General features: G+C 26.8%; 1 protein-coding gene across 1 annotated transcript; it reads left to right on the top strand.

The window, feature by feature from the left end:
- The first annotated feature begins 15,439 nt into the window (after window positions 1-15,439).
- LOC132936423 (transcription initiation factor TFIID subunit 9-like) lies at window positions 15,440-20,798 on the top strand. The gene is made up of 5 exons (XM_061003148.1): window positions 15,440-15,601; window positions 15,673-15,809; window positions 16,054-16,182; window positions 16,791-16,890; window positions 20,263-20,798. Exons 1-5 carry the CDS (start codon window positions 15,478-15,480, stop codon window positions 20,421-20,423), a joined length of 651 nt encoding a protein of 216 aa, XP_060859131.1. The 5' UTR covers window positions 15,440-15,477; the 3' UTR covers window positions 20,424-20,798.
- Window positions 20,799-21,274: the final 476 nt, after the last annotated feature.

Below are 21,274 nucleotides of genomic sequence, written 5' to 3'. Positions count from 1 at the left end.
TATAATATACAATTGTACAATATTAAGAGGACGGCACACCCGCGTTGACTCGTCTTACAACCGCGTAACATAGGTACCAAATTTACGCTCAGCAGTTCAAGTTTTATACCGTTAGCTTACAAATTAGAGTGAAGTTTTTTCACGATGGTCAGTTTTTAAGTGAGTTATGAGCATTGTTAATTTACATTTATCATACACGCATAACTCACTTAAAAACTGAGCTAATTGTGATTGTTCAACTCCTTTTTTGTATAACTCACTGCAGTACGTGCAACTCAGCCACCCTGGTATTCAATGTGCGAAAATTCGATTTGATGCATAATTGTAACTGATCTTCCCGATTAACCAATAGTAACCAATAATGATTATTATTTAATTATTTTATATTTTTAATTATTTCTCCTATAATCAAGAGCAACATAGATAATAAAAATCTATAATACACGTAAAAACTAAAAGTGTTTATTACACTGGTGGTGGTTATGCGTGATCGATAGGTGTAAAAATAATGGCCGGTAGTCGTTTGGGCGAAGGTAATAATTTTTACCAAAAAAATGAATAGTCCGTTTGGGCGACTATCATTTGTACCGTTTGGGCGAGTGAAATTATTTTTACCTGTGTGCGAGGTAAAAACCGGGTGACAGATAGGTACTGATGATATTATTGCAATATTGCTAATCGTTATTAATCACTATTATCGAAAATAAGATTACGATTCAGACACGCTGTCCAAGTTGTACATAATAACACTGTAGTGTGCTACGTGTAGTGTCTTAAATAATACTTTCATGTACAAGTATTTAAAAATTAATTTTAACAATAGTAGTCAGTTGTAAGTTTTTCTATTTTTTTTTACATTTACCTAAAATGGATTTAAAAATCGAACATATTTTAACTACGAAAAGAGATAAAATATGTATAGTTATCGAACAGTTCAAGTACACGGAATCAAATATTCTTCAAAATGAAACAATTCGATTTCGTTGTACAAACAAAAAATGTAAAGTAAGTGTCTTAATTGATAGTCATTTAAAAAATATATTAGAGATGACAACACATTTACATAATCATGAGCCGAGTACAAAAAGATCTTTAGCTATAGATATAATTCGAAGTTCTTCTAAAAAAAAAACTACTGAACAAACACATGAAAAACCTAATAAAATTATTAGGAAAGAATTATTAGAAGATAAGTCTAGACTTCAGGATGAACTTAACTATTCTGATATTAATTTAATTAGGCGATCAATTTATCGTAGTCGTAAACAGCAGTACCCAATATTACCAAAATTGCAAAAAGAGTCATTTGATAAATTATATGATATGCAATCAACAATTAAATACAATGATCAGCAATTTTGTTTTGTAAATCAACAAAAGTCAATTGTTATTATAACGTGTCGTGACAATTTACAACTCCTGTGTAAATCTAAAAATGTCTTTGGAGACGGGACATTTTCGTATTGTCCCAAGTTTTTTTGTCAACTATATACATTACATGTCTATACTTACAATTATTATGTACCAGTAGCATATATATTTTTAACATCAAAATCAAAAAACAGTTATTTGAATATGTGGTTTGAAATATCTAAGTTATGTAATGAACTAATTGGAAAAATTCTTGAAGTAGATTTTTTTCATTCGGATTTTGAAAAAGCTGCACATTTAGCTACAACGCAAACATTTCCTAACTGTCAGTTAATAACATGTACATTTCATTTAAGCCAAAGTGGGTATAGGCAAATAGTAAAACATAAAAACTTATCGAAAGCGTATTTAATTAAAGATTCTGAAGTCGGATTGTGGCTCAAATTTTTTTTTGGTCTATCATTTTTGCCACCAGCCGAAGTAGGAGATACATTTACTGAGTTGTTATCAATTATGCCAGCTGACAATGAATGTGTACAATTTGCCGATTATGTTTTGGACACCTATATAGACGAAACCTCAGAGTTCCCCCCTCATTTGTTGGCGTCATCACCAATATTTGACCATCCCAGAACCACAAATGGACCAGAATCATTTCATTCTCACTTTAATAAACAATTTTACACACCACACCCTCATGTACATCAAGTTATTGCAATATTATTAGAAATCCAAACTGAAAATATGATTAAAATCAATTCCATTTCAAAAAATATCCCCAACGCTCAACGAAAAGAAACTATAAAAAAAAAGAGTTTGTGCAAGAAACATGGAATAAATATGAAAGAGGGAACATTAGCCAATTAGAATGCATAAAATGTTTAGGTTTAAAATATCAGGCTAATAAATTACTTTAAACTGTACTATAATTACATTAGATGTAATTTTATTTATAATTGTTGACTTATTATTAATTTTTTATGTGTTAAATTATGATTTTTGGCTGTAGATTCCTTATATTTTATATAATTTTTGACCAATTATTTATATTTTATATGATTTTTGACTTATTATTATTAATTATTCACATTTTATATGATTTTGTTTAATTAATTATTGAGTGTATATTATAAGCATTTTCATACCGGTATTTTTAATTGAATTATTCTCGCCTAAACTGTATATATCTATTCGCCCAAAAGGTAGTTTTAGTTGACTAAACCCTCGCCCAAATGGTATATAGTTATTCGCCCAAACGGACTATATTTTGGGTCGATTCGCCTAAACGGTCTACGCCCAAAATAATAATGCCAACTTCACGGATTACCCCCTCTCCCTTTGGTCAATTGACTTCAAACCAATGAAAATATTTTGAAACTGATTTGCAACAATTTGCAATACCAATTTTGAAATTGTGACTTCACCCATTCACCGGATAATCCAATTTCCCGATAGTAGTACCATCAATTATCACGGGCATTTTTTTAAAATTATTTTTATTCATCAATGTCATAAATTATTTATAAATAAAACTTAATTCAAAAATAATATATAATACTGATTTATAAAATATATAATTCGTAAAAGTTATAAGCAAAAATAATAATTTCTCTGAGGGACTTAAATTATAATTATAAATTTAATTATAACTTTCCGAATTCCGTTTATTATTATTTAGTACTTATAGATACACAATTAAGTTTTTTAAGGTTTTAGGAAAAGATATCTGATTATTAACATTTCATAGTACAAAATAAATCTCGTGTTTACTGTCCTATGTTTATATAGTTGATACTTGATAATAGTATAATACCCATTTTGTAATTACATTTCTACTCGGCCTATACTCGATAACTGGTTAGTGTTAAAATTTTTATTTTTAGTATAAAAAATTTACATCAATAAAGACAATATAAATATATGACAAAAATCTATAATACACGTAAAAACTTAAAGTGTTTATTACACCGGCGGCGATTATGCGTGATTGATAGATGTTAAAAAAATAATAAAATTATATTATGTTGATGAGATCTTTTCTCATTCCCATTTGCCGCCGTGTTTATCCGTTACGACATGGGACCCTGGTGGCTCGGACGCTATTCAACAACCAATATTATGTATTATGTATTATCACAGTATTGATGCGTGATTTTGTGTGTAATGTGTAATTAATACTCTATGCCATTTAGACGGTAAATAGTTCAAAAAATGTTTCGATCTTCAGCTCTGAGGGTGGTTTCCGATAACAAATTTAATTTAATTAATACTTTTAAGAAAAAATAAAGAAAAACGTCAATTTTTACGCAAAACCAGTTTTTAACAAAATCCATATAATTTTTTAGTGTCCCTGAAAAACGAATAATTTTTTTTAATTTAATTTTTTTATCCCAAGTAGAATTTTCTATAGCATCCCCAGGTAAAAATCGTAGTGGTGTCTATACAAGCTCGAAAGCACCGTCAATATAATATACATATACTTAGAACTAACTAGTATTTAAACTCTGCGAATTATAATTTAAGTATACTTAAACCAACTACTTAGTACTTACCATAATTTACAGTTTTTGAATTACTTGGCCGGTCATTATTTTCTTCTTGATCTAAATCTTTCTCTAACTTCATATTGTGTTTATCCGTATCTAACTTTGTTTGATGAACTCGTCGCAAATATTCACGTAAATTTGACAGCCCATGACCATGTTCATAATTTGTTTTACAAATTAAGCAAACTGCTTCATTATACTTGTTTGACAATTTTTTTAAATATTTCCAAACGATTGACGTATTTTTTCTAGACATGGTTTATATTTTATAATGTTTTAAATATTAAATATTACTACGTCAACGACCACGGATTCCACGATACCCTGAGTAGTGAGTACTGACCGAGTGATTACCAAAATAAATAAAATAAAATCCACAGAAATAGCCAGAAATAGCGCTATACATTTTGATGTGTAAACATCTATGCTATCGGTTTGTAGTACGACCTTTTTGGGGAATCAATTTATCAGAAGCAAAATACTTCTCATATAACGACACCAAACATGGACATTGGATATCGCCAAACAACAGGTCTAACAGTGACTTCAAGACCGATTGGAGACTTATGTGCAGCCGAATGTATACTACTGAACAGGCAGAAACTTTTTTCTGTCGTCGTCTATATATCTCTCAACCAACATATAAACGATATCGTAAAATACTTACACTTAGTTCTACTTCCATACACTCCGGGAGGAGCTGCAGAACTTGGAGAAGATTACGACAAAATGCTAATGATACTGGGAGGTGACTTCAACATCAACTTTTCATCAGATGAGGCACAACCACTGATTTTGTTTTTAGAAAATATTCCGAGTACCAACTACAAAACTACACTAGACGGTGTATTATCGCGATTTTTAAATGTTATAAAATCAGAAATTTATATATCTTATTTCAGCTACCATAAACCAATAATTACATGTATAAAAGATATTGAAGAAATATAAATTTTAAAGAGAACGCGATCTTGTATGATTATTGTTACCTTATTAAACAAATTCCCACTCAAACCATGACATTATATTCCTCAATCAAAGTCGTACTACAGCTAATATGTTTACACATCATTCGTGAGTACAAAAGCACTCAAATGTTCTTTTTTTAAAGGGGGGGGGGTGTATTCACTATAATTTGCCAACTATATTATTCAACAAACTCAATGACTCACGTAGTTTACATACTTCAAGTAAATTTTTATATTCTGAGCGTAACGATGAATGTATTGATTTTACAATGATGTGTGTTTTTTTATATTATTTTGTCTGTGTATTGTGTCTGTGTACACGATGAGTAGTCGAAATAATGCTTCCATTATCAACTTCAGTATCTTGTTCGATGGGAAAGTGAATCTAGTTTGTACTTTTGGAAAGTCACAATAACGACTAATAACTGATGAATATTTTATTATAGGTAAGTATTTAATCATTATTTATTTTCATAAAATGATTTCCAACGTACAACGGCGGTGTTAGAAGCATAGTACCCTGGTGGCTCGGGACCCAATTCACCTACCAATGTATCACAGTTTCCGTTGTTTTTTAGCGACTAACTTAGTGGCTTAATAGTCTTGCCTAAATTGTCTTTTCATACACCACTGCTAGCCAGCCATCTCGTTCTTCACAACCGTTCTTCAACATTTCATACATCTTTATACTTTAATACTGTTGTCTTTGCATTTCTTGATAGTGTAAAACGATAATGTCCAACCATGTTTAATGGTAAGTAAAAACAATTTCCAATCGACAAAATTGTCATAAAACACTAATTTTTTTCTATGAATAAAAAATTTAATACAAGGCTTCAACTATATTGTTATAATGAAATTTGAAAAATATTAAAAATCATTCGTCATAGTTTTTTTTATAAGCATAAAATCTTTACAAAATACTGAAAAATCACGAAAATTTGCTAATTATTTTAAGTAAAATATACAAAAAAAGTTTTTTTTTTTAATTTAAGATTTGAGAATGTAATACAAGATTATTCATAAGTTCGTCTACCTTTATCAAAGAAAAATGTCTAAAGTAAAACTTTTTTGAACGTTTGAAGTTTATATTCTTACAATATTGTATATTCGCTCGATTTCTCATGTAGTGATTTTGATATTTTGTAGTAAAAATAATTATTTATTTGTAAAAATAATATAAAATTAACTCTGAATTAAAAGTAATAAAAATATAAAATTATAATTACATTTTAAACATTTTTTTTTTCATATTAATCAATCAATATTTTTTAATAATAACATAGATTTAGATTTAAAACAATTGCGTGAGAGAAAAAATATATCTAAATGTATACAAATTTTATTAGCTAAAATTAAAACTCGAGGGAAAAAAGAATTGGTACCACTATTCGTTTTATAATGAGGAATTAAAAATAAATCTGAATTACGTGTAATTAGATATGGAATTCGAAAACTGATTTCAGACAACAATTCAAGACACACAATATTGTAATTAATAAGATCATAGACAAACATAATATCAGTTAATATTTCCGTCTAAGTGAAAGAGAAACAAGGCCAATATAATCTTGAGTTAGATGGAGAGAGTCCCTAGATAATGGAATATTCGATAAGTATGAAATCCTTTTTTAAAATTTATATTGTACATTGTCTAAATCATTTATATATGTCAAGTATTTGCATAACCAAATTATGGAGCCTAAATCAAGATTGGATCTAACTAAAGATGTATACAAGGTTTTTAAACATAACGGATCTTTAAAATCTTTAGTATTTCTATTAATAAAGCCTTACTTCTTAAACGATTTATTAATTATCATATTATGGTTTGTTTTAAAAGAAAGATCACTTTCAAAATAAATACCAAGATCTTTGATTACATTTACTCTAGTGAGAGAACACATTTCAATATTATAGTTAAAAAAGATGGGATTTTTTTACGTGTAAATGTTATCGTATGACATTTATCAATATTTAACGGTAATAAATTTAATTTACTCCATAATTGAAATTTACTAAGATTATACTGAAGAGATTCTGCATCACTTAAAGAAGCTATTAAAACATTCAGTGAAAAAAATGCATATATCTACGGTAATTTGATTTAAAGTTATAGGTAAACCAAAAACTAAAATTATTTTTTTCGAAAATCGACATTACGTAAAAATTCCTGTTTTCCTTTTACTTTCTTGATTTTTAAGGTATATTACTTTTAACTAATAAATTAAAAATTATTAAACTAATTTGTAATTACTAATTACCTAATAAAATATACTATTTAGGTTTTCAATGTGTTGCCATTGTCCGAACAAAGAGTGTAAAACAACTACTGTAGCTTATTATATATTTTAAATAATAATTATTATTTGTTGACATGGCTACCAAAAATTGTGATTAGCGACCAGTGTTGGGAATTTTGTAATAATTGATGCGATGAATTGACCGGAACTATTCATAAAGTTACTTTACCATACTATCCACAAAGATTCAATCACGCCATTAAAAATTATTCGCTCAATGTATGTTAACTCTTTTTGTATGATAAATATAAATTAATATATTATTAAAACTACAATAATATCAATTTTAGATATTTTGAAAATAAAATTAAATGGCCTAACGTTTTACAAGGTGTTCTCTTTGCAAACCGGGCGTACTACAAACATAAGCTAAATATTCGCCATTTTTTTTTATTATACCAAAGAGAGCCACTACTTCTAGTTGACTTTAAACATTCCCAAATGAGGATAGTAGTATAATCGAGGACAATATTTTTACCGAAGAATTCAACGAAGACAAATTTTAAGAAACTTTGCAGAGTAGTCTATCAATAAGAGGTATGTCATATTCATTCTATTTTTTTATAATTACAACATAATTAATATTTTGATATTAGAAAAAAAATATATAATATAATATAAAAGTCTAATAGTAAGGTTACTATATATACCCTCCCCCCACGTATATTATTTATTTATATTAATTCATTATTGAAACTAATTTGGAGGTCAGTTCCAAAAATAGATTTGTTAAATAATCGTTAGAAGTTTTAATAGAAATTAAAATATTAGATCTTCTGTTGTTTATATTTGGTACAATTTATATATTATCTTAGATAGTATAAGTTAGTAATGGCTTTTATAGGAGTTGGTTGTTAGTACCTTTCAGAAGGTATTTTTAAACTGTCACTCTTTTTTGTATTATTATAAAAGCCAAAAACTTAAACCAAAAAAAAAATCATATTAACTTAAACAATTCTTGAGAGATACCTATTATTATAACACAATAGGTACTCCAAATTTAAATTAATCAATCCTAATTTTAACAACACGTAATGTATTATAAAATTATGGTGACATAAAAGTAATTTAATATTTTGATGATGTAGGTACACAAATAATTATTAAATTTTTTAAATGTTTAGGTGGAGATCAGTTGCAATCATATTTAAAACAAAACAGAATAGAAAATGTATGTAAATATTACTTATTCCAAATAAGTATTTACAAGTATACAACCATTGATAATACTTATTACTGATTGTGATAGAAGTTTGGGGTACTGATAACGAAATATTTGCCGCTGCTATTTATTTTAAAACTTCAGTATATGTATTTAGTAGTCAGACACACACTTAGTGGCTTTTTAGTAAGGATATTAATTTAAAAGATAACCCAAAACTTAGAGAAAAATGTTTGTATCTAATATACCAAAATAACACACACTATGAAGTAGACACAGATGTAATTGAAAGTATTAAAAAAGTTCATAATTAATTACCTTTACCTAATATGATTGTTATTTTTACTTTTGTAATGGACTCTGTTTCTTGCACAGAAACCTTTAAAAATATAAATTTTATGTTGTTACTGTTAAAACATTATTTATATATTTATAAGTTTTATTTTTTAGTTTTTGTTTTAAGTTTGGTTTAGTTTTAGATTCTGAGCGGAGCGATGAATGTATTGATTTTACAATGTGTGTTTTTTTATATATTTTTTATTTTTTTTTTAATTTTTAATTTTTTTTTGTCTGTCATCACCTAAAAGGACAGTAAAAGTGCTTGGATTTTCTTCAACAGTAACTTTTCTGATAGGAAAGTGAATCTAGTTGGTACTTCAGGGGGTCAAAAGTAAACATTTCCCAGTAGTTTTCAAAACCGACGTGAAAACAAAAGAAAAATTAAGGAAAAACGGGAATTTTTACTCAAGTTCTGATATTGATAATATCGATTTTGGTTTTCGGTGCAAGTCTAAAACAAATGACGGTAGGTACATGAAATTTTAAGAAATTTAATAATTTTCAGAAGTTTATCTCCAATCGTTAATTTACTACAAATCTGTAAAGTCGATCAACATCAAAAAACGACCAATAAGATTTGTTTTAATTTTTCTTAATGTTCTTTGTGAATTAATTATTAAAGATAAATTTTTGAAAATCTTCACTGCACTTCTCCTAACAAATGTAAATCTAACAAGACCCCAAACAACGAAATCCACCCTCCGATTTCAGAGATCTATTTTACTAAATGAAAATGAAAATGATTTTTTGTGGGGATGTTTACACCGATATTTTTCTGGATTCAAATTGTTATACCACTTGGGTGTGATATTAATTAATACATTTCTAAAAATTAAAAATCAAGAAAGTTTACAGGCCGATCCCTGAATTGGCTAGCCTTTTTTATTTGTTATTCCCGGTGCTTTTGAAAATTACTCTCAATGCACAAACTAGATTCACTTTCCCGTCGATCAAGATACTGAAGTTGAAAATCGAAGAATTCTATCGACTAATTATCGTGTACACAAGGACCAAAAAAATAAAATAAAACTCACATAATATTGTTAAAATCAATACAATCATCGCTCCGCTCTGATTTCAAAATGTGGGATCCTTCGTAGTCGGCTTGTACATAATATTATGGTTATCCGAATATTTTTTCAGTGTGAAATTCAAGATAATTTTCGAGGCCGACACGTCGTATCGATGGAATTAGAAAAAGTAGATTTTGACAAAGAAAAGGCGCATTTATGAGGACTGTATTTATGACTGTAGGGTTCGGGACTTCTTGCATTTTTATGTTATTTTGTGGTTGACATTGATTATTATAGAAAAGCTATACATTTTCTTAATAAAATGGCGAAATTAAATACAAAATTGCAAATTTCGTATTATGTATATTTTTATGTACGTACAATTTTCAGGAAAAATCATAATTGGAAAACGTTCAAGAATATTTCTTAAAAAATTATTTCTGGTTATAGGTTTAGATATAGCCATTATTTAAACTACTTATCATGTATACAGACAGAAAAAATTTAAAAAAAAAAATTATTACGCTAATCATAAATTTGCTAATAGTTTCATAATAGGTCGTTTCATTCTATTTATTAAATTAACGATGCTAAATATGATCTGTTGTTCTTAATCTGGCTACACAAGACGCAGACAATAAAATATCCATGTTAAGTTTCACGTCTGCTGAATTCATGCTTATGGAGTCAGCGTTTACGAAGTTTCGGACTTCAGTAAAATTTAAATTCCCGCCACATCGGCCAGAAGTACCACACCCAATAGATAACCGTTCTGACTTATCACTAAGATAGTAATACTTGTTATCAAATTAAACAACAAAATGTTATTTTATTGTTTTACGAATTTTGAATCATTCGATTATTAGGTAGGTATTTGAAATTTTAACAGAAATACAGACTCCATTCGTACGGAGTTGTATTTATACGTTTTAGTAGAAAAAAATCCATGCACGAGTGAATTATTTTTAGTAAAACATCCAAAGTATCGCTACGCAACATTACGTTAATTTTCGTTTGTAAGTATTATTTTCTAGTTGTACTGATTATATTTCTTAATAATATGGGGTCAGTCTAATTTGCTAATTTGTTCACAAATATAGATTTCCAAAAAAATGAAAATAGAATCAAATTATGGCTATAAATCTTTAAATTAAATGATTACCCTATTTATATCTGGCACAGAATCTGCAGTAATCATTTCACAACCAGTGATTATAAACAAGGCTCAGTAAAAAGTATATATTATGGCCAGAGGCTGTCTCAAAACATAATCTAAACCACTTATCTGGGATAGAGAAGTAAAATATACAATATTAAATACATTTTAATAATTTACAGCAACACTGGTACTTCTCTGAGCACAACTAGTAAATTATCTAAGAGGTAAAATTATTTAATATGATTCATGAATTAGGTATTTAGATATTTTTTACAACTTGACATTTTCAGAAAATTATATTTCTCCGACAATAGGTTTGAAGAACATGAACAGCCAAAAAAAGGATTTGGAGACGTTACAGTTGATGATTTTAATTCACCTAGAAAAGCCTTAGAAACCGAATAATGTCTAATTCACACACACTTATGTAAGTATATCACTCAAGTCTTTGATTTTAAATATTTGCCAAAACCAAATGTTACATAGTGGTTTATTGTTTTTAGTTCATACAGTGGAATATACTTATTATAATTTTCAAAACTGAAATATATGATGTACCACATACAAGGAACTAAGAAGTCGCGCCAATCTATAGACAATTTTTCAGACATTGAAGATAATGCTGGCGGCTCTGATGAAGCCAGAAAATATTGGAGTGAATTATGAAATTCAATGAGAATATAGTGAGAATATTATTGATAGGTTTTTATTTTAAAGCTATTTTACTGTGCTATTAACTAATATACCCACCTGTTCACTGGACACATTGTATAATATTTGTTTTGAAGGGCTTAGGCCGTTTAGTCAATATAAATTAATAAATAAATAATTATAGGTTACAATCTTAAAATATCTATAGCTTGCTTTAAAAGTAAAGTACTAATAAATAATTAGGGCTTCTCTATAAGGTTCCTTAATAATTATTTTTTATTTTAAGTTTGATTATAGTATTATGTTGTATTACTATAATATTAAACCTAACAGTACATAATTGGATCTACTCTTCTCACATTTGCATGTTGCTTGTAGTTCAAGGAGAGAAAACAAATGGTGCACTGACATATTTTTAACAAAGTTTAAATTTTTTTTATGCAATATAATTTTGCTGAGCAAGAATTCAATTTAAATAACACAGAGGGCCCCAAGTTGCAAAGAAAATAGGTATCTATAACTAGTTTGGACTACAGGGATAAGACATTTTAGTGGAATTACATTGAAATTATTACTTATCTTTAATTACTGTAATTTTAATAAATCTCATACCTAATTGATAAAAATGATGAGAATATACGGTTATCAACTACATTTGTTTTTAGAAACAAAAAGTTATTTTAGAACTCGTCCCGTCACTATTGATCTAATTGTTATGAGTGTTATGACAATTGGATCTATATTTTGGTACATTGCGAGTAAGTGACAACTTGATACAAAATAAAGTTCTATTGAGGTGTGCAAACATGTGAACATTCTGAACATCTAAAATTTCATAAAGTACAAGATAATAAGGTTTACACCTTAATTATTGGCATAGGTTAATATGAATTGTTTATTTTACATACAATATTACATTTATTCATAACACATATCTTTCAGGTCCATGTATTGTTGTTTAGTAGATGTGACTTACACTTAATGGTTTTTTCAAGCAATGGTTATTGCCAGATTTCAATGTTAATTACAAAATTAAATCTTATTTAAAAAATAATCTGCTCAAAAATGTTTGTATTTACTTTCCAAATGCATACTAAAAACATTGTATCTCCTATTTTATTATTATTATGTTTATAGATTTTACACACATATTTTGCTTGTGTCTTATTCTAAACAATTGGATCAAAAGACATCTCCAGCTGTTATCACACATATAATTTTTGAAGCCGTGGCTATTCTGCAAAATTTTTGGCCAAACGCTTCCTCTGTCAAAATGGTTGGCAGAATTTGTGAAAAGGTATATATTGAAGATGTTGCTGATAGGTTGTTAAAAGACGTGGAGTGTCCTACATACATACATACATATATACACGGTGTGTACATTTATTGATCGTAGTCATATAAACTATCAAATTTAATTAAATATGTAAATTATAGGTTTACTGGTCATCAATCCTGTTCCCATTCATGGAACTTACCTCTCAACAAGGAGAGACAAACTTCTTTGAAAGAAAAGTAAGCGAACACCAATTCCCTTCAGTTGCATTCTGAATCATGTTTGTGAATAAAATTATTTGTCAATGACTTATTTATAAATATAATAAAATTGTATTATTAAATTTTATAACTCAAGAGAAAATTATTTAAAATCTTTATTAATTATACTATCATAGTTTTCATATTTGTCATTTAAAATGTATAGTTTAATTTTAATTTAAAATTTAGAATTATATGACTAATGTGTTGTAATTTATTGGTTATTGTTATACTTGCAGTAGGTTTTGTACTTCCTAAATAAAAAATTCTGACTAAGTAAGTCATATATATTTAGTAATATATTTGGGAATTTGTTTTTTTTTTTTTAAATTAAAACTATGTATCAACAAACACAAATGATTCAATTACCTATAGTATGTTGTTTTAAGTAATTAGGATACATTTTTGATATTAATTGATTCCTGATTTTTTCTTATACCTAAGTTAAAAGTGTTAAAACTACCTACAAAACACAAATATTTTATAGAAAAGTATTTTTAGTACTGTTAAATAATTTTAATAAAATATTCAGATAATAAATACCTTTTTTGGTAATTTTTAATAGGATATTTTTTTTCATTCATATTTGAACAATTTAATGCATTTACTTCTTTTTGCATATTAAGATTTTTAGCAAATATTTTTTGGTTGTATTTTGCATACAAATCCGCTTGTTGTATATAAATTGTATTGAAACAAATTCTTATATAAATTAACGCATACAAATTGTATAATATCCTTAACACACTTAACTATTTAAAATTAACTTTACTTTCTGATATACTTATACAAATTATATTGTAATTTGTTTATAAAGAATAAGGCGGGCAAGTGAGTATTATGATTTTATAATATCATTGAAATAATAATAGATACATTAGGTTCAATTCATTTTTGCCGAACACATTTCATTTGAAAAAAAATATTATTATAAAATATAATAATATATTAGGTATTTACTTTAAAAGTTTCAAGTGTCCACGAATAATATTTTTAAATTACAACAAAATGAGTAGGTACCTATTATTCGTTTAAATATCTAATATTATCCAAATTTGAACTTAAGATATCTATTAAAAAAACTGTGGTTATAATAGATTTTTTAGTTTAAGTATGAACTACATCTTGTGTTGAATATTTAATTCTAAGTTATACAAATTGAAAATTTTATAGACATTTACATCTTATAGATTATATCTTGGAAAATATATTGATAATAATTCGGAATTTCCGCCAAGTATGTGGGCTGCATATACAGCGACATTACAAAGAACTACCAACAATTGTGAATATTTCCGTTCTCATTTCAATGAACAATTTTATAAGGCACACACATCATTTTTTTCGTTTTTAAAAATACTGAAAGACACATTGTAGACAGATACTTAAATCAGAATTAGCAGTGCTAATAATAATATAAAAAAAATTCCAATGAAATTAGTAGGTACACTTTTGTCGAAACAGTTTCTTTTAATTATGTGATTTATTAAAACTCTTTTAAGACTTTATTGATTGACCTATACCTACTTGAAAGATGTATAATTATTTGAAATATTTAAATATAATGGATAATATGTAATATGCAATTATATAATATTTCAAAACTCTAATTTAATTGTGTCTAAATTCGACCAATGTGTTATTATTATGTACTTGCATTAAAATTTATATTTTTCAGACAATATCATTATTACTTAGATATTATAATTTTAAATATCGAATATTTAAATATAATGGGTAACATATGATATTACGCAATTATATAATGATAATAATAATTTCATATGATAAGAATATATTACATTTGTATAATATGGTTCCAAAATAATAATTGGCCGAAACGTCTTTTAATAAAAATATATTTTGGCGATAACTGGAGAGTCTGGAATCGTTAATTTTTTACGTTTTATACTTTGACGTGTGTAAAACAGTGCTGCACGTACGTAATGCGTCTATTATTAAATGCGATGATTCCAAAGTCATTACTCATTTCAAATTGGAAACAAACTTGGTGTCTCTATTAACATTAATAATGTATTAATTAAATTCTGAAAACGATATAATCATAATATTATGTTGTCATAAAGAAAAACGGTGACGATCGATCTGATATTAATAAATATGTAGTAATAAATTATAATATATTATTGTAAAATCAATTCAATAATTTGGTAAATTCTGTGTTACCAATTCGTACGCATAGATAATAATATAATATAATATATAATATTATTTATGATCGTGTGGCCATAGTTGCCAGATGGTGTTTGTGTCGTATGGGGAAAGTAACCGTGATCCATGATATGGAACTGCCCATTTCTTTTGTGATTATTGATTTTAGCCATTTTTATATTTTTATCAGACATCCGTGATTAGCTTTCTGTTGTTGTTATAATTTATAAAAATTTATAGAAATCTGTCTTGGTAAAATGGCGTCTTCACAAGGAAAACATATGCCCAAAGACACTCAAATTATTGTGTCGATTATGAAAGATTTAGGTATTGTTGATTTTGAACCACAAGTTTTAAATCATCTCTTGGAGTTAAACCACAGTAATTATAAATGCAATGAAACTAATGTGTTGCTTTTCACTGTTATAAAAAGTGTTTGTTTTATTTGTAAGGATACACAACGCTACTGTTGGACGATGCTAAGACATTTTCAAACTTTGCGAAAAAGAAGAGTGTTGATGCCGACGATGTGAAAGTAGCAATACAATTGGCACAAGATGGAATATTTTGTCGACCTCCTCCACGCGATGTAAGATTATTTTGGCTAAAATCAATTGCACTACCAATTGCCATAATCAATTTTTCAATTTTATTATGTAGGTATATTAGATTTTAACATCGTGAAACAAAAATGTTGAATGATGACAAAAAAACTGACCATGGTTTTCAAAAATGAATGTGTAACTTTACTCAATGTTATACATTTTTTAGTACCAAATAATTACAACTAAAGATAAGAACTAAGAGTTTATACCTACTGTTTTATTTTTTAGATGCTAATGACAGCAAGTCGTGAAGTAAACAAAATCCCATTACCTCCAGTAAGGCCTGCTAGTGGACTGCGAGTTCCTCAGGATCGTTCAACTTTCTTACAAACAAACTACAGGCTTAAAAATGATTTGGTAATAGTTCAATAGTATATACTTAAACATTCCTTTATTAATTGTGTATTCTATACGTTTTTCAATCTTATTCATTAGTAATTTGCTACTAGACTATTTTATCAATAACTAAGTTACAATTTCTTTTACATCACATAATTTAGTTTACTGGAAAAAAGTGTTTTGTATTTAACCTAACGATTTCTAACACAATCTTAATGAGTGTTTTTATTAGGATATCAGTTATTAATTTGTAGGATGATAGTATACATTTGTAAAACCCTTAGATCATAATATGCAATGGAATTAGCGCCTTTAATAATTTCTGTGTCTAACATAATCCCTTACTTATTAGTTATTTTTTTAGCATTTGTTGGCGCAATAATGCGTTGCTCCCAGAAATTTATCGGGGGGTGAATGGTTATGTCGGAACCAGCTCGGTATATGATCAACACACATGTAGCTCTAACCATTCTATATGATCTAAGGTAATACCATTAATTATAATGTAGGTATTTATAATCAATGGTCATACTAATAGACCTGCTTTTTGTACACTAGAGCAGTCAGTGCAATATTATTTATACTTAATTATTACAAATTAACATTTTTAATGTTTTTATGTCTAGTATTCTGGAGGAAATATGCGTAAGGACACTAAAACAACAGCTGCAGAAATGTTGGAGGCGTCTAGAAAATTACAATCCGAAGATAATCCTTTCCAGCAGTGTAATTAAATTTATCTAATTAATTGTATTTAATAGGAAATTACACAGACATTAGTTGTCTCTGCCTAACATGCAAATGTTACGCTTAGCAGATCACGTTTAGCTTCGTTAGTTTATAAATTAGAGTAAATTTAACTCTTATAAAATTTAAAGGTCAGATTATTATCTAGGACACATACATAGAGTTTGTATGTTATATAAATTTATTAAATTATAATATATATATTTTATTATATTTTATTTTAAAAGCGAGTTCTAAGTATTTTAAAACTGGAACTTGTTTGTACATCTTAAAATGCTCATAATTCGCTTTAAAATTAAAATATAATAAAAAGCCTATGAGACACCCCAGATAATAATCTTACTTTTAAATTTTAAAAGAGTTTAATTCACTCTAATATATGAAGTAACAGAACTAAAGGTGCATGTAACATAGTTATATACCACATAATATAAAAATGATATGAATAAGGTAATTTGCAAAATTATTCATGCATTTAATAATAATATATATTATTATAATAACTAGTGCCCGGATTTTAATGCACTAAAAATCATTGAAAAATGCTCTAAAAAATAGCTAAAAATGCCTTTAAAAAATACATTTAACCAGGAAAATGACCTTAAAAAATGACTTATAAATTTTTATTAAATTATAGTTTTATTGGTAATTGATAATATTTTAATTTTATTAAAAAGAAACTGAAAATCAAAAAAAAAATTGACTTGCGACTATTGACGATAGATTGACTGTTTGATTGGAGGCTGTATTGTTCATTCTAAACATACCAAAATATTCACTTAAGATTATGTTAAATTCTACGTTATGCTATTTTACCTATAAAATGTTCAACATTGCATTGAACAATAATATATTGTTTGATATTTCCAAACACCAATGATCTTCTATTGTCCGAAAGAATATTTTTATATGTTGAAAAACTTCTTTCGACGTCCACGGATGTTATAGGAGCATATTTAAAATGACAAATATCATCTGGTGTTAATTCTCCTGGTATGTTTTTTAGAGCGGTTTCGTTACCTTCTAAAATACTTGAAATTGTTTCCATTAAAGTATAACCATAATTTTTATTTTAAAAAATTTCTAATTTTTTCTTTATTGCTTCTCCATAACTGCTTGTATTATTTAAAATACAAGTTTTGGCATTATTTACGATACCAATTGCCTCAACTAGAGGTATACCTGATGCTTTAAGGCGTGTTATACAGCTTGGCATATTTACATAGTTGGCTTTTATGAATGTCAAGTTAGATTCAATTTCTTTGTCTGCCATTAAATGTTGCGCTTTTTTGATAGCTATGGCATATGTTTCTTCAAATCCATCAATAACTATTTTAATAAATTGAAAATATTCACAGTAGTATACCGACGCTTCTAACCAAGTACCCCAATGTGTCAGTGTTGGTTGAGGTAGTAAAAGAATAGTTGGGCCCATACATTTAAACTTTAGAATTCTAGAAGGCGCTTTTAAAAAGGAAATAAACGCGACCTCGACGTGATTATTTTTTATTTGCCAAGTCCGAGCAATTATAAATAAAGATAAGATAGACAATATTGTATGTTTAAAATAGTTTATAAATTGTATTATTTGTTTATTATTATTTGTTTTTAGAAAAACCCCAAAAACCATGAGTAATATTTTGAGTTAGCTATATTTAGATTATTAAGTCGTATCAGAGATTTAATACTGCTAGTATAATATTTAATCTATGGCTATAAAATGTATGAATACTATATGTTTATATATTATACAAATATGCATTAAAAACGAAAAAATGAACGAAAAGTGCTAAAATATGTTCTAAAAATGAAAAAATATTAAAATATGCAAAAAAAGCAAAATAATGCAAAATAAAAATTTCACCTTTGAAGTCTCTGTTACATGAATCAAATTATAAACTTGGAAAGCATTGTCTAAGATTAACCAAAAAAAGATGCATTTTGCATTGAAACCCGGGCCCTAATAATAACATTTGTATTCCCTGACATACATCTTCATTAACAAATTTAAAATAGCATCTTAATAAATGCCCGTTATATATCTAAAAAAAATGTTCTTATCTATTTTATTTATAAAGAGTAAATTCATCTGTCCAGTAACATTATATATTTGGTTCCGTGAGTTGAATGAATAAACTCATAACATTTATCATGATAATTTGTTTATTTAAATTTCTAAATTTGTCTGTTTCCAAATAGCAACAATTTTATATAATCCGTTCTAGGACAGAAGATACAAGTTTTCTTTTTGTCGATAATGCTCATCTCTCACCATTTTTGCCCGTCCAGTTACAATCATCAAATGTTCAGCAGTTGGTAACGACTAGTTCACTCTCAGGCGATAAGGAGCTTGAGAAATTTGGCCATTGTGTTATTGCTTGTGTCAGTGATATGCGCTAAACGTGTATCATCAAAATAAAAATATAACTCGGAACTATCTGATCTTATTCAATGGAAAATTAAGTTTATTTTTTTATCTGAACTACAAGTTAATATCACCATTTCTTCTTTATAAATCATGATCTAATTGATATAATTCAACTAAAAATTTCTATCCATAAAATAATTTCACATTCATTATTTTATTTAATTGAACACTTAAATGATAGGTAATTATTGCAAGTTACCCGTCTCTGGCCTGTATAATATGTAAACAAAATGACATTTTAATCAAGAATAACAAATAACTTAAGATTTAAATAATACAAATAGTATAAGGATTGTACATAATATCATAATATTGTATCTACCAAAAAAATCAGTTTTATAGGTCATTACTCATTACTGAACTAATATTCATTATATTACAGACAGTGATGACTGATGATTTTGTGTTAGAGTATGCCAAAACATAATATCTGCTAAAAAACTGAAACCCAGAAACACCCAAAAAAATATTCAGATATAAGATGGACTTTCAATATTATTATTTATTGTTTTTCATTTGTTTATTATTATTAAAATACACTATATTATAATATACTAATTCCAATATTCAATTTAAAATATCACCTATATTAATATTTCTAAAATTTTAAGTAAATATATCACAATTTTTTTCTTAAATGTTTTCATTAGTGTATTCGCTGTTAATAGAGATTTCACTGTATTTATAAATAAAAAATAATAAACACCCGCTTACACTTTTTAAACATCAAAGTTTTTGCTTTATACATATTTTATTTAATATAACATACTAGATAGGTTTCACAAATTAAATTATTTGTTTCATCACTATATAGTAATTTGCATTTTAGATACATCTATTTTGAACATTGCATGAAATTATTAGGCTGAAACCATGAGTTTATTATTCTTAAATTTTAATAATAACTTTCCTATTTTTAATAGCTAGTCAAATGATGAACAATTCAATGGAGTTTGATTTGGAAGAAATTATTGAAAATTGTCAAAGCAGTCAAGCCAGCATTGGAGAAAATGAAAAAGATGAAATCACTACATACTCTGATATTGCATTTGATGATATTGTTGAAAAACAACTTGATATGTAATTTATCAGGGATAACATAATAAAAATACTATAAAATTGCAAGGCTGGGCATGAACAACTTTTGGCTTTTTATTAACTTAACTGTTAACTTACTAATTTTCTTTTTTATTAACAAATTCATTTTTAATTTTAAGTAGTAAGTTAAATTAATTTATTTTGTTTTTAATTTAATTATATTTCACTATTTCAGTCTATTCTGTTTTCATTTCAAAAAATATTTACTGTGATATCATTTGAATCTAACTTCTATGGAAATACTGTATAAAGTATAGCACTATAGTGCTAACACATAGTGTATAAGTCTATAATTTAGTTTTGGGTTGGAAAAAAATTAAGTACTATTGTATAAACAAATTAACTCTTTTTAAATTTAATAAAAAGTTAACAAAAAGTGTGTATTAACTTTTGACTTTAACTTTTGTTATTGGTGTATATTAACTTAACTTAACTGAGTTAAAAATAATAATTAACTTCCCAGCCTTGTAAAAAAGTATCATCACTCTATTATTTATTTATTTATTTATTTATTTATTCATTAATACGGACAAAAGTCCAATTCACAATTTATGTGTATAGATCACAATAATATAATATAATTTTAAATAATAAAATATAACATAATAATAGATGAAACGATTAATATATAGAATAATAGGAATAATAATAATAATAATAATAATAATAATGATTATAATAATAATAATAATAATGATTATAATAATAAAAATAATAATAATAATAATAATAAAATACATTCAATGTTTATTAAAATAATTTACTATTTTCTGAAGACATTAAAATATTTATGGGGTCGTATGATGTATACTTTTTAGATGAATGAGGAATATAAAA

This window comes from Metopolophium dirhodum, chromosome 1, assembly GCF_019925205.1.
Source record: "Metopolophium dirhodum isolate CAU chromosome 1, ASM1992520v1, whole genome shotgun sequence".
Lineage (NCBI taxonomy): Eukaryota > Metazoa > Arthropoda > Insecta > Hemiptera > Aphididae > Metopolophium > Metopolophium dirhodum.
Note: the sequence above shows the minus strand (reverse complement) of the source record. Positions and strands in the feature narration are given on the sequence as shown.

Coding starts and splice junctions, on each gene's coding strand:
- LOC132936423 (XM_061003148.1), top strand. CDS start 15,478: ATGGCGTCTTCACAAGGAAAACATATGCCCAAAGACACTCAAATTATT. Junction 15,602..15,672: donor TCTCTTGGAGTTAAACCACA/GTAATTATAAAT, acceptor TTTATTTGTAAG/GATACACAACGCTACTGTTG. Junction 15,810..16,053: donor GTCGACCTCCTCCACGCGAT/GTAAGATTATTT, acceptor TTTATTTTTTAG/ATGCTAATGACAGCAAGTCG.